At 39.7% G+C, this 14,967-nt stretch overlaps 1 protein-coding gene across 1 annotated transcript in view; it reads right to left on the bottom strand.

Annotated features, from left to right (window-relative positions):
• Positions 1–605: 605 nt before the first annotated feature.
• The window catches only part of LOC125038186 (neuronal acetylcholine receptor subunit alpha-4-like), a 32,220-nt gene continuing 17,858 nt past the window's right edge, over positions 606–14,967 (bottom strand). Inside the window, exons 3-8 of the mRNA XM_047631572.1 lie at positions 9,274–9,383; positions 8,751–8,967; positions 6,217–6,412; positions 5,371–5,523; positions 4,679–4,866; positions 606–3,183 (exon numbers count right to left, since the gene is read on the bottom strand). Coding sequence (XP_047487528.1) covers positions 2,968–3,183; positions 4,679–4,866; positions 5,371–5,523; positions 6,217–6,412; positions 8,751–8,967; positions 9,274–9,383 — 1,080 coding nt within the window. The 3' untranslated portion in view covers positions 606–2,967. The remainder of the gene's footprint in view (positions 3,184–4,678; positions 4,867–5,370; positions 5,524–6,216; positions 6,413–8,750; positions 8,968–9,273; positions 9,384–14,967) is intronic.

Below are 14,967 nucleotides of genomic sequence, written 5' to 3' on the forward strand. Positions count from 1 at the left end.
CCGAATCGGTCATTCTTCTCTATTTTGGGGGGATGAGAAAGATAATCAACATAAAAAAATAATCATATCATTTACATATTGTTCCAACTAGCTTCTCGGTAATTAAATGGTGAATCGCGAAAATTAACTTTATTTGTTATATATAGATCGGTGACTGAAGACTTTAAGTTCGGTTCGTTGAGCTATCACTTTCAGTTTGATGAACTCTTGTCTCTTTTATTATGAATAGTTATTTATTTTCGGAATCGCTCCCTTCCTCTGTCTTTCCTCCCTCGCTCTCTCTCTTGCTCTCTCTCTCTCTCTCTCTCTCTCTCTCTCTCTCTCTCTCTCTCTCTCTCTCTCTCTCTCTCTCTCTCTCTCCCTCTTCCTCTTCCTCTTCCTCTTCCTCTTCCTCTTCCTCTTCCTCTTCCTCTTCCTCTTCCTCTTCCTCTTCCTCTTCCTCTCCTCTCCTCTCCTCTCCCTCTCCCTCTCCCTCTCCCTCTCCCTTTCCCTTTCTCTTCCTCTCCCTCTTCCTCTCCCTCTCCCTTTCTCTTTCTCTCCCTCTTCCTCTCCCTCTCCCTTTCTCTTTCTCTCCCTCTTCCTCTCTTTCTCTCTCTCTCTCTCTCTCTCTCTCTCTCTCTCTCTCTCTCTCTCTCTCTCTCTCTCTCTCTCTCTCTCTCTCTCTCTCTCTCTCTCTCTCTCTCTCTCTCTCTCTCTCCCCATTCTCCGTAACATAAACTAAAACTCCTCCTTGGGGTTGAAAATCTGCAATGTGTACATAAAAGTCAGCAAAGTGGAAATCATAACACCAGCCGACGCCAAGCTACAAAGGCAAAATCCAAACAGCATCCACCACTGTTTGTTCAGATCTCCCACCAGATGTTCTGCTACACTGAGATTCAAAAAGAAGAGGGAGAGAAAAACGAAAAAAAAGGGGGAAAGAGCGAAAGAGAGAGAGAAGAAGAAAGAAATGGGGGAAAAACACAAGAGTCAAAATACGAATTCGCGTCAATCCCCAGCACAGCGGGAAATACACGGTGAGTTCGCTACGTTGAGTGAGAAAAAAATATATATATGTATGTGAATGGAAGTGTAAAGCTCGAAAACAACACAGGATCGGTGTGATTTTATTTTTTCAGAAGCTCCTGGGATGATTATTTTCTCTTTTCTGTTTATTTGCTTATATTTGTGGGTTTTTTTTTATGTAATCGATATTTCCCTGACTGTTATTTTCTTAATGAACAAGCTCACACACACACACGCAATAATAATAATAATAATAATAATAATAATAATAATAATAATAATAATAATAATAATAATAAGGTATGACAAAATACAACGTTAAGTTTGTCTACATATCAAGTACCTATCGCCTTGTCTTCATCATAATTAATTCTTGGATGAAAGGAAAACAGCCACAGTAAGAAATGAAATTGAATCGTAATTCTTGGATATTTCACTATTTCTATCATTAGCAAGATAAAGAGTAAGAAAATAGAAAATAAAAAAGTTTGGGCTATCTGATAACCTATTCTCTCTGTACTTGTTTTATCGTGGGGTTACAATGTTAGTTAAGCTACAATTAATCATCGAGCCTCAAGTTTAAAACAAAGATACATTTCTCAGAAGCTTCAAAATGTATTGGTAATTAGGGAGAATAATAAAAAGAACAAAAAGAAGATGATAAAGAAGAAGGGAGTAAGAAAAAACGGTGGGGGAGGACAAAGAGAAGAATGAAGAGGGGAGAAGACGAGGAAAATTAAGAAAGGAGTTTGAAGAAGAGGTAATAAGAGTAAAAAACAGAAATGACAAAATCAATATCAACGACACACATACCACAAAATACATAAAAGAATAACTACATCTTGTAAGTGGAATCAAGAGGGAAAAACTTGGCAAACCAGGCCAGTATATACGAGTTGTCGTTTTTTTTTTTTTTTGTGGAAATTATTGAATTTCCACATTTCTCAGTCTATGGACAACTATAGCGTGTGTAATCGCAGGTAAAAGGGGAAACTGGCAACTCAACACGAGAACTCCGATTAGCCGATTTTATCTTTTATTTAAATTTCCTGACTCTTAAAACTTAAACATACGTAGGTTTTGATTTTTATTACTCCTGTACAGCATCTTTATTGCTTTATCTTCTGTGAAGCCTTCAACACCATATTATTATTTTCACTCTCAAAAAACGACAGTGAATCGGACAAGTCCTGGCAATACACCCCGGGGTGAGTTGCCAGTTATTCTTTTCCTGAAATTAGACGGACTATAATTAAATGGAAGGTAATAAGGATTTTTCACTTATTCCTCAAAAATAGTATTACATAATTTTAGATACAAAAATGCCAACACACTTATTTGCTGAAAGTTGAAATAATAGTGTGTTAACAGGTAGCTTTTTCAGTCCAAGATTAAAAGAAGATTTGTAGGCCTATACTTCAAGTTCAAAAGTACATATGCAAGCCTAAGTTTAAAGGTAGATTCAATAGCCTTACATACAAGTCCAAATGCAGATGTCTTGGCCTACAGATTTGGTCCAAATACAGATTTTCCTTGGTCTGATGTGAATAAAGAGTAATGCTGTTGGCCTCCAGTATAAAAATCACTTTAAAAACATCACCAGATATACTGAAGGAAACAGCTCCACTATGACACCCTGTGAACCAAAACTTCGAAAGTAAAGAAAGATAAATACCCTGAAGTTCTTTTAAAAACAAAATTGGAAAACAAATATAATAAAGAAATAAATATAAGAAATAAATTCACACAGCAACAAAGCAAAGAGATTCCCAAAACTTTTTAATGCAAATTCTAGAATCAATTCCCTCCTTAAAAAATAAATACATACATAATATAAGATAATACATTTCAAAAAATAATAAAATAATCACTTGACCCACTTCACACCATACCCCATCCTCAAAAAAAAAAAAAAAAAAAAAAAAAAAAAAAAAAAAAATTATAATAATAATAATCACAGAATCACAGAACAGCACTGAACGACAGCATATTAATGGTAAATATGGCCACGTAGACAATAAGACACACACGGTCCACCACAGCCGACAGGAGGAGCCAATCTAGCCCGGGACTCGTGGTCACTTCAGGTCCTCCGTATAAATGGGTGGTACCGTTCTCGCCCAGTTCGAGTTCGTCCGACTTGAAGGTCCTTGCGTACGGCTGGTGGGCGCGGGAGACCTGAGATCAAAAGCGGTAGATATATAATGGAATTTGGGCTACAGGAGAGTGGGTGGGTGGGTGTGGAAGTGTAGGTGTTAATGAGTAAGCGTGTGTATGTATGTCTACGCATGCGCGAGTGTGTATGTGTGTGTGTGTACACTTTCACAATTTCGTCTCTTCCTACAACATATTTTTCGTTAGGATCAACTTTATCAGTCAGCCGATTAACTCTCTTGAGTTATTTTTAATATAACCAAGAAAATGCTTTGTTATACACAATATTTCAGTATAACAATATATCATATTTTAATTATATTTACGTTAGTACATTACCAATAACCATTAGCACACTAGTTATTATTAACTATACAATCTTTATTATTATCATCATTATTATCATCAATATTGTTATTAGTAGTTATTCTCATTGTCATTAACATTATCATTATTATCATCATTATTGTTATTATTCCTATTATCTTTATAATAATAATTGTATTTATTATTATAATTATTATTATTTTCATTATCATTATTAACATCATTACTACCATTTCTATTATTTCCATTTGTCATTATCATTATTATCATTATTATTGTTATTATTAATCATTACTTTTACCATTATTATTATTATTATTATTATTATTATTATTATTATTATTATTATTATTATTATTATTATTATTGCTACTTTTTTATTTCTATTATTGTTACTATTTTATATTATCATTATTATCATCAATATTATTATCAATATCATTAGTAGTATTAGTAGTATCATTCTAAGAAGTATTAGTATTATCATTATTACCATTATTGTTATTATTAGTAGTATCATTATTATTATTATTATTATTATTATTATTATTATTATTATTATTATAATGATAATGATAATGATAATGATAATGATAATGATAATCATCATCATCTTCATCTTTATCACCATCATTGTTATTATCACTACCATTATCATTAGTATTATCATCAGTAATATCTTTATTACCACTAAAACTACCATGATGATTAATAGCTATTACAAATGCTATTATTATTTGCATTATAATTTTTATCATTAAAATCAGCATTATCATTACCATTACCATTATCACTACCTTTATTAACGTTGCTGTTTCTTATAAGTCTGTTAGTATAATATTTAATATAAAGATAACTACCAATAGTATTGTTATCATTAATATTATTGATATAGCTGTTTATGTCGTTATGATTACTGTTATTATGATCTGATTAATATAATCGAAAATGGGAATTAAGTTGATATATAAAGAATCACCGAAGCAAAATAATACACTTACAACAGTTATAACAACATCCACATAACGTGAACGAAAAAAATGATAACAGTAACCATAACAACAATCCATTCCAATTATATAAAAAAAATGAAGAAAAAAAACATAAAACATATAAACCTAATCACCCAAATGAAAAGAAATGTATATATATATATATATAAACAAAAAACAGATGGGATTCCCAAGCTCACCTCCCATCGTGTGAAACCTACGATATTCTTGTAGTTGTGAAGGCAGAGCGCATACGACACCACGATAAGAGGCCTCTTAATCACGTTGTGCAGGCCTTTGGTGTAAGGGTCCCTGGCCATCCGCAAGGTAAGGCTGGCGACAACGATGCTGGCCACGACAAGCATCAGCTGTTCGCATACCATCTCCACTGGAAGAGAGGAAAATATAATAATAAGGATGATTTAGTTTTATTTCATTTGTTACAATGGTTATTCTCGATGCGTCAGGCTGTCCGTTTCACTTTGCTTCTGAAGTTATCCCCTGTGTGCAAGAAATGGCCGGGATTTGAACGCGGATCAGCAAGATTACTAGTCGAAATCGGTACCCACTGCACCATACAGTACAGAGAAGATGGAGGTGGAAATAGGGGTGGGGACAGTTGGGGTAGGGAAAGGAGGGGAGAGAGGGTGAGAAGAAGGGAAGGATTGTTAGGAGGGGAGTGGAAGTAAGAAAAGGTAAGGAAAGAATGAAAAGACGGAGGTAAGGGGAGAGAGAGAGAGAGAAATATACACCCAAACTCAAATCCACAGGCAGAACTGCCCCCGAAATTCATCTCATCAGTCTTATCTCAAATTCATCCTAAAACGCATACTTCCCTTCAGCCCCGCCTCGGAAATCGGACAAAATAAGACCGCTACAAATACTACTGTACCTATAAGCGGTATGTGCGTCGGCGCGTTCGAAATCTCCATGTTAGTGTAGGCGATGAACATCACATCCAGGATCAGGCTGAGGCCCCCGAAGATGACCTTCTCCCCCGCGGCAGGAGGGAGCAGGAACACCACCAGCGTCAGGATGCAAAGTCCTGTCGCAGAAGAATACGGGGTGATGGCATACGGTGAGATGAAAAAAAGGGGAAATGTGCGTACAGTGACGATGGAATATGAAATAAGGTGGGGTAATGATGGAGTATGCACGCACATGCACTCGCACATAAGCACACATACACATACATACACAGAGACAAACGTAAGCACATGCGTGCAAACACACACACACACACACACGCACACACACACACACACACACACACACACACACACACACACACACACACACACACACACACACACACACACACATGCAAGAAATTGAATTGCCTTTTACTAAATCATGGATCAAAGTCTAAAAATAGTAGTTTATTTGTTCCCCGAAGTAATATTAACAAAGAGGTAAACAAGTGGAATTAGATTTTTAAGAAGTTATGCCAGTCTGAAAGGTTAATTTTATGAAGAAATATAGAAGCAAGACATGACAATTTTGGAAATAGCTTTTTAAATATGGATAAATTCTACAAATAGCGTGTTTATCTCAAACAGGCGAGACAGGCAATACTCGTAATTTGCTCATTGGTGACTTGGTACGAGTATAGCCTTTTACGTGTAAAAACAATATAGTAAACCCACAATGTACGTACATGCCATGCCCGTCGGATTTGGGTTAAAGACATGACTACGATAATACCACAACAACAATCCACAACACAATAACCACTTACCTACAGCAGGCAGTTTCACCGTCCAATCATAAGCCGGAGCATTTCTAGCAACCAGCATGGAAACCTTGATATCAATGTAAGGCTCGGGACAGCAGTCATATACCCTTACGTTCCTCGTAATGTTGGCGTCGAGAAGGTTCCACATGCCGCGAGTCAAGTTCCTGCCGTCAGCTGTTTGGAGTTCGTTGATATCAAGCTGTAGTGAGAGATAGAGGGAATCATTTTGGGTGGGTGGTGAGGGGGGGGGGGGGCATGGCAGAGACAGGGAGAGAATTTTGGAAGTTCAGAAAAGCAGAACTGAACTACGCCCATTATTGCGTAGTAATAATGGGCGGTGATGGGACATTGTAGTGACAGAGACAGGATTTCCGGTGGTGCGTGTGTGGTGGGATCATATTTTCCCCCTCTCCCATAGTGTTCAAAGTATATCTAACCAGGTAGCTTCACTTCCATTGAATCTGTTGTGCCCAAAAATGTAATTGTTTCCCAATATTATTTTGATGGCTGTTAATGGTGGGGAATTCTTCCTTTTTATTTATTTTAAGAGGGGCATTTTTATTTTACTTCTGGTAATTATAGCAATATTGAGTAAATTATACAAATAATTAATTATCTAGCTATATCTGATAACTCACAGCGCCCTCTCATTGCCTAAAGGTGATGACGTCATTAGCTCCGCCCCCTTATTTGATCCGGTCAAACTGTGCGATATTTTAAGGTAAAAGCTTTTTTTTTTCAGTGCATTGTCTTTGAAAACGGATCTGTAATAACAATTGTAGGAAAATAAACGAAAACGAAACAAAACTATATTTACAAGAAATAAAGGCAAAGAGGCGGGGCTTAGCTCGGAAGTTGCCATCTAGGATTTTCATCAAGACAGAGTGGATCTACTTGTTTCAAACTACCTTGTCTTCCTTCAAACTACCACTAGATAGCGTCTACCCCTTGTTTTTCCTAAACAATATATTTCTTTTACGCGACTTGTTTTCCTGTCTTGGAAAAGTTAAACCGAGTAAGTTTAATTTTTCCTTATTCGAAACTTTCCATTGCATCACTAACTATCTGAAGCCGAAAATTCTTCCCCACACGTCCTATCATTTACAGGCCCGATTCCACATATACTACATATAGCACTGTCTTCTCCTTCCACGCACTCCCTTACTTCTTGCATCCATTACTTCTTGCATCTTCCCATCAACTTCGAAGGATAGAGAGGCGTCAATAACTACAGAAAATAATAATCCTGAGTAAGTTATAAACAGGTAAAGTTAGTGAGCTCCGTCTTAGCCCATGGTCTTAAGAGAGTTACAAAGGTAAGAAGAGGAATTATTGCTTTTTCCTGAAGGCTTTGGATATTGCTAATTGCTAAGAATCACTGATTTTAAGAAATTTCTTGAAGTTCTGTTATTTTAGGGATTAAATGAGAGAGGGGAGAGAGAGAGAGAGAGAGAGAGAGAGAGAGAGAGAGAGAGAGAGAGAGAGAGAGAGAGAGAGAGAGAGAGAGAGAAAGGGAGGGTAATCGAGAGAAGGGAAACAACAAAAACAAGAGATAATAATGCTTGCATCAAAGGTCTAACCACAAAACGACTCCCCCCCCCCCCACACTACCAAAGCCTCAACTCTCTTAAGTCCTACCTCTCTTCGTCTCCCATTTTCTCCTCTCGCTTATCCCTCCCCCTCTCCTTGTCCCTCCCTCTAAACCCCCTTTCTCCCCCTTTCAATCTAACCGCCATCCACCTCCTCCGTTTGTTTTCTTTCTTTCTTTCTTTTTCTTCTTCTTCTTCTTCTTCTTCTTATTATTATTATTATTATTATTATTCTTTCCCATTTCCCTTCCTCTACCACTTTTTCTTCCCCTCCATCAACCCCACCCTATTCCTATCTCCCTCACCTCTCCCTTTGCCCTCCCTCACCTTTCCTCCTCGTCCATCTGCTCCTGTTCCTTCCGTCTCTTCTTCCTCATCCCTTCGCTTATCTCTCACCCTCACCCTCTACCCTCCCTCACTCTCTTCCTAACCCTCTCCAACCCACCCCTTTTCTCTCCCTCACCCTCCCTCCCTCTCACCTTCTATCCTCCCTCACTCTCACCCTCTACCCTCCATCACACTCACCCTCCCTCTCACCTTCTATCCTCCCTCACTCTCACCCTCTACCCTCCATCACACTCACCCTCTACCCTCCCTCACTCTCACCCTCTACCCTCCCTCACTCTCACCCTCTACCCTCCCTCACTCTCACCCTCTACCCTCCCTCACTCTCACCTTCTACCCTCCCTCACTCTCACCCTCTACCCTCCCTCACTTTCATCCTCTACCCTTCCTCACTCTCACCCTCTACCATCCTTCACTCTCACCCTCTTGCCATTCTCACTCTCACCCTCTACCCTCCCTCAATCTCACCCCATTCCCATTCTCACTCTCACCTTCTACCCTCCCTCACTCTCAACCTCTACTTCCTTCCCTATCTCCACCCACGCACTTTCCTCTCCCTCTCCCTCACCCACACCTTCCCCACCCCCACACCCTACAACCTACCTCCGGTTTATCATGCATAAGCTGCGGGTCGATAGTAATCCCGTCATGAATCCAGGAGCCGATGGTGAGCGTGCAGTTGTGCGTGTCATGAGGCCAGAAGGTTAAGTCCATGACGCAGGTGAAGTGGAGTCTCACGGGCGGCACGAAGAGGACACGCCCGTCGTGGAAGACGATGAGGAGGGTGTTCCCGTAGGATATGGGTTTCCCGACGTTGGCGCTGGAGGGTGGAGAGCAAGAGAGAGAGAGAGGGGGGGGGGGGGGGAGGTTAGAGAATTATGCTTGTGGGTTGCTTTTGTGTGTGTGTCTATGTCTATATCTATTTATCTGGATATCTATCTATCTATATAATATATGTATATACAAATGTCTATATATATCATTCTATATCAATGTTTATATATATCTATCTATATATGTGCGTATATATATCTAATTATATATATCTGTACGTATATATAATAAATAAATAAATAGATATATATTTATATTTATATACTTATAAATACACACAAAATCACATTACTTGTTATAGACGTCGAGATCCGGTTTCCAGAGCATGGTGTGCGGGACCGAAATCTTATACACACGACCATAGTCCTCAGGTTCCCATCTCAGCCGCGGATCCACCCACTCCTGCAAAGGTCGAAAAAGAGTTGGAAAAAAAGTGGGATTATCATGTTATTGTGTTTGTGTGTGTTTTCTTTTCCATTGTTTTCTTTTCTTTAAGATTTGTTCTCTACTTTATCATGTTATACTTAATTCTTTATGCGTTTATCTATTCGTTCATCATCTTGTTCTCCCATTTTTTCATGTATCTTTGTGTGTTTTTTTTTTTTTTTCTATTTCTGTCTCTCTCTATCTCGTCTCTCTCTCTGTCTGTCTCGTCTCTCTCTCTCTCTCTCTCTCTCTCTCTCTCTCTCTCTCTCTCTCTCTCTCTCTCTCTCTCTCTCTCTCTCTCTCTCATACTCTCTCTCTCTCATACTCTCTCTCTCTCATACTCTCTCTCTTTCATACTCTCTATCTCTCTTATACTCTCTCTCTCTCTCTCTCTCTCTCTCTCTCTCTCTCTCTCTCTCTCTCTCTCTCTCTCTCTCTCTCGATTTCTCTCTCTCTCTCTCGATTTCTCTCTCTCTCTCTCTCTCTCTCTCTCTCTCTCTCTCTCTCTCTCTCTCTCTCTCTCTCTCTATCATACTCTTTCTCTCTCTATCATACTCTCTCTCTCTCTCTCTCTCTCTCGATTTCTCTCTCTCTCTCTCGATTTCTCTCTCTCTCTCTCTCTCTCTCTCTCTCTCTCTCTCTCTCTCTCTCTCTCTCTCTCTCTCTCTCTCTCTATCATACTCTTTCTCTCTCTATCATACTCTCTCTCTCTCTCTCTTTCTCTCTCTCTCTCTCTCTCTCTTACTCTCTCTCTCTCTATCATACTCTCTCTCTCTCTCTCTCTCTCTCTCTCTCTCTCTCTCTCTCTCTCTCTCTCTCATACTCTCTCTCTCTCATACTCTCTCTCTCTCATACTCTCTCTCTCATACTCTCTCTCATACTCTCTCTCTCATACTCTCTCTCATACTCTCTCTCATACTCTCTCTCTCTCTCATACTCTCTCTCTTCTCGCTTACTCTCTCTCTCTCGAATTTCCCTCACAGCGCCCTTAAAGTGTCTAGGGACGTCCTAACACCACTTCCTCCTCTTAGGCTCCTTTCAGACGACGCGGGCGATACCCGCGCACGAGCGAAATGCAGCGCGGGCGCCCCATGGGTTGCCCGCGGGCCCGCCTCCGCGCCTAGTTGCTACAGGGTACAGCGACTAATGCATGTCTTCACACGTCGCGGGCAGGCCCGCGACCCGCGCACTTCTCCGGAGGAAACTCATTCAATAGTCTGCTGGATTTCAACGTGATTGGTTGTGCGTGACTGTCCCCTTGCATTTAATATGGAGGCTAATATTGATACAGAGCAGTTGATATCCCTTGTGCAAGAGAGACCAGCTCTGTGTTGTGATGGACATCCTGAAGTAGTTGAAAAACTTCATATTATCCTGTCTCAGTTCATGGAAAAGTGTGTTGAATGCTCCAGTCTTGCTCCTTTCAGCAATCAAGGGATGAATCCATAATCTCCTTCTATGTCTCTTCTTCTTTCGCAAATGCAATAGGTAGAGGAGACGAAGGCGATCACGGTCCATGATTAGTGCGTGCAGAACTCAAACTGGTGAGCCAGATGACGAGGCCCGTGGGTGGCAGGTGGTTTTCACCCGCGCCGTCTGAAAAGGTACGCGGAAGCGGGTGTGTCCGCGCTTAAACGCGGACGCGGGCAGTGCCCGCGCCGTCTGAAAGAAGCCTAAGGGTTCAGGATCAAGGGCGAAGCTGGGAAGGTCAAGGGTTATCGATAATTTGAAAACGTAGATCCTATGTATGAATTATCATTGGATAATCGACTGCTTGATACCATAGCTTAACTTCCTCTCTCGCGAACGCCTTTGGGTTTAATAAAAATAAGAAAATTGAAATCGTATCACTCTTTTTTCTTCTTTTTTCTTTTCCTCCCACGCGTCAGTGAAACAAATGCGCACAGTGTTGCCATGCCAGCGATCCCTTTTGTCTTTTTCAAAGGGTTAAGATGAAAGTTGTGATGAAAGAAATTGAGAGAGAGGGAAAGAGAGAGAGAAACAGAGACAGAGAGAGAGAGACAGAGACAGAGACAGAGACAGAGACAGACACAGACACACACACACACACACACACACACACACACACACACACACACACACATACAGGGGGAGAGAACGAGAGAGAGATAAGAGACAAACACAGACGGATAGAGAGAGAGAAATAGTGCAAAAGTAAGAACGTGACTTTAATAGAGAGAGAGTACGAATGACGGAGACAGAGAGTGGGAAACAAGAAGAGAGAAACCGGGAAAGAGAGAATGAGCGAGAGGAAGAAAGAAAGAACTATTTTTATTCAAGCTTCACACAGACAATATAATACCTTTGTTTTTTTGTATTTAAGTATATTTACAGGAAAAATAATATATATATAAATTATATATATATGTATAGATAGATATATCAGCGTTTAGATAGAGCATTTTTATGAAAGAATATGATGACAACGATAAACAAACATGAAGATATGTATATCTACAAAAATAATCACAAAATAAAATAAACACAAAAACAAATACATATACAAAAACACGAAACATAAAAGTCAAATTGCCAAATTAAACAAGATCCCATTCCAAGTCTGCAATATCATTCTACATTCATTTTCTGAGTTTCTCGTTCAAGTTGGAAATTCCTTCCTCCTATCTTCCTCCTATGCAATGTATTTTGTCTGGATGTTCGAACACTATACAAGAAGAGTTTGCGATATTGGATGCTGAGGGGGAATGAAGTGTGTGTGTGTGTGTGTGTGTGTGTGTGTGTGTGTGTGTGTGTGTGTGTGTGTGTGTGTGTGTGTGTGTGTGTGTGTGTGTGTGTGTGTGTGGGTGGGTGTGTGGGTGTGGGTGTGGGTGTATGGGGGTGTATGGGTGTGTGGGGGTGTATGGGTGTGTGGGGATGTGTGTGGGTGTGGGTGTGGGTGTGGGTGGGTGTGGGTGTGGGTGTGGGTGTGAGTGTGTGTGTGTGTGTGTGTGTGTGTGTGTGTGTGCGTGCGTGCGTGTGTGCATGTGGTTGTGTCTATGTATAGGTATGTATCTCTGAAGGCAAACAAGACAAAACCAATGATCAAAAAAAAAAAAAAAAAAAAATTATCAATACTAGGCGTAACTGCACCCACGAGATAGTTCAGTGCGCAGTATATTTAGAAGTATAAACACACCACCCGTACCCAGTCTTGCTTACCAACTAGCTCAATAAAAATAATAATTAATACATAAATAAATGAAACAAAAACTTGGTTGATTATTGATTTTTGTTGCTGATTTATCGAACCTGAGCTCATCATATAGTCGAACTGTATAGCCAGAGAGAGAAAAAAAATGTTTAAGTCAGCAGTAAGCAAGTTAATTATTATGTTCTGACATTCGTAACAATAAATGTGTTTTTTTATAAAGATATTTGCATTGTACACATTTTCTGTATATTTATATTACTTTTCTTCGATTAAACTAAATCACCCGACCTGATGAATAGTAAATAGAAACGATTGTTAATCTTATAAATAGATTTTAGCTGAAACGTAAACATAGGAATGTACACGAGTATAACAACCGTTGGAGTATTTCTGTGCAAAGATCATGTTATTCTGGATCTCTGTTTGCTTATCCCTCTCTGTCTTACTTTCTTTCTTCTCTCCTCTCTCCTCTCTCCTCTCTCCCTCTCCCACTCCCACTCCCTCTCCCTCTCCCTCTCCCTCTCCCTCTCCCTCTCCCTCTCCCTCTCCCTCTCTCCCTTTTTCCCTCTCCCTCCCCCTCTCTCCCCTTTTCCCTCTCCTTTCCCTCCCCTTTTTTCCCTCTCCCTCTCCCCCCCTCTCCCTCTCCCTCTCCCTCTCCCTGTCCCTCTCCCTCTCCCTCTCCTTCTCCCTCTCTCTCTCTCTCCTCTCTCTCTCTCTCTCTCTCTCCTCTCTTTCTCTCCTCTCTTTCTCTTTCCTTCTCTCTTTCTCTTTCCTTCTCTCTCTCTCTCTCCCCTCTCTCTCCTCCCTCCCCCCCTCTCTCTCCCCTCTCTCTCTCCCTCTCACATATCCGCACACATGCCTCGATACAAATTACCGGAAATCGCTGGCAGTTCGATTATGTTGCAGGGCACGCATATCAGAGGGAGAGAGGAGGATCCCTTGCCTTTTATTCGGCCTTTGAATCGGCCTCCCGCTGGCCTCCGTGGATGCAGCCCTCGTTCGTCCAGGTAAAAGACCACGGCAATAATCAATGGGGTAAAAGATCTTGACTTCCCAGGTTGATAAAAGTCTACAATGAAATGAGGAAGAAGGAGATGCATGATTTGTGTGTGTATGTGTATGTGTATGTGTGTGTGTGTGTGTGTGTGTGTGTGTGTGTGTGTGTGTGTGTGTGTGTGTGTGTGTGTGTGTGTGTGTGTGTGTGTGTGTGTGTGTGTGTGTGTGTGTGTGTGTGTGTGTGTGTGTGTGTGTGTGTGTGTGTGTGTGTGTGTGTAGTGGAACACGTTTGAGATTCATTATCTTATCATGATCTATTGTATGGTTTAATCCATCAAAACGATTCAAGAAATAGAGAATATTTCCTCCTAAGAAATCTTTGGTGCGGTCTTTTTCATTTCCAGTCGCTGAATTAAAATGTCTTATCTCTTATAAAATAAAATTAACGTATTAAAATAAAAAATAAAAATATGATATAAAATAAACGCTTTAAGCCAAAAATCAATATTAACATCACCACTAAAAATCATACAGTGTTTCATGTTCGATGGCATTGCAACTTAATTGGTTATTATAATCATGAATAATATATAAAAACAAATCTGAAGTTTGATTTATGTTTGGGTAATGATCACTGCTTAATATTTACAACAGTGAACGAATTAACCGCTAATTAACCTTAGGGACGTTGAATTAAAATTAATTTTATCTCGCCTACAGTACTATATATAATTGTCATTTCCCACATGGACTCTTTCCATATAGTGCTCTTGTTCTATAGCTATTGACGTCATTAGACTATTCATAACTAGTGATTACTGAATCTGTAATTACTGAATCTGTGGAGATGATTACATATTAGTTGGGGCCACAGGAGAGCATCTGCATTAGATTAAAATATGAGGAGAAGGACGCTGGAGAAAGAATATTTGTATTCAAACTCTGTTTCTCCCTTCTCTCTTTCTTTCTCTTTCTCTTCTTTTTTATTTTCTTTTCTTTTCAATCTCGTCTCGTCTCATCTGTTTCTGCCTCTTTCTCTCTTAGCTCCCTCCCTCTCTCTTCTCTTGTCTTCTCTTCTCTTCTCGTTTCGTCTCGTCTCATTCTCTCCTCTTCTCTTTCTTCTTTTCTTTTCTATCTCTCTTTTCGTACTCCTGTATATGATATTAGAGAGAGGAAAGATAAGGAGGAATATATTGTTATTATATCTCCATTATGAGGTTTTCGACAGTCATCCTTTCAGGTTACACATAACTAGTTGATAAAATACTAATACCACTACTACTACTACTACCACTATTACTACTACTACTATTACTACTACTGCTATTACTACTACTACTATTACTACTACTACTATTACTACTACCACTACTACCACCACTACTACTAATA

Source organism: Penaeus chinensis, chromosome 3 (genome assembly GCF_019202785.1).
Source record: "Penaeus chinensis breed Huanghai No. 1 chromosome 3, ASM1920278v2, whole genome shotgun sequence".
NCBI classification, from domain to species: Eukaryota; Metazoa; Arthropoda; class Malacostraca; order Decapoda; family Penaeidae; genus Penaeus; species Penaeus chinensis.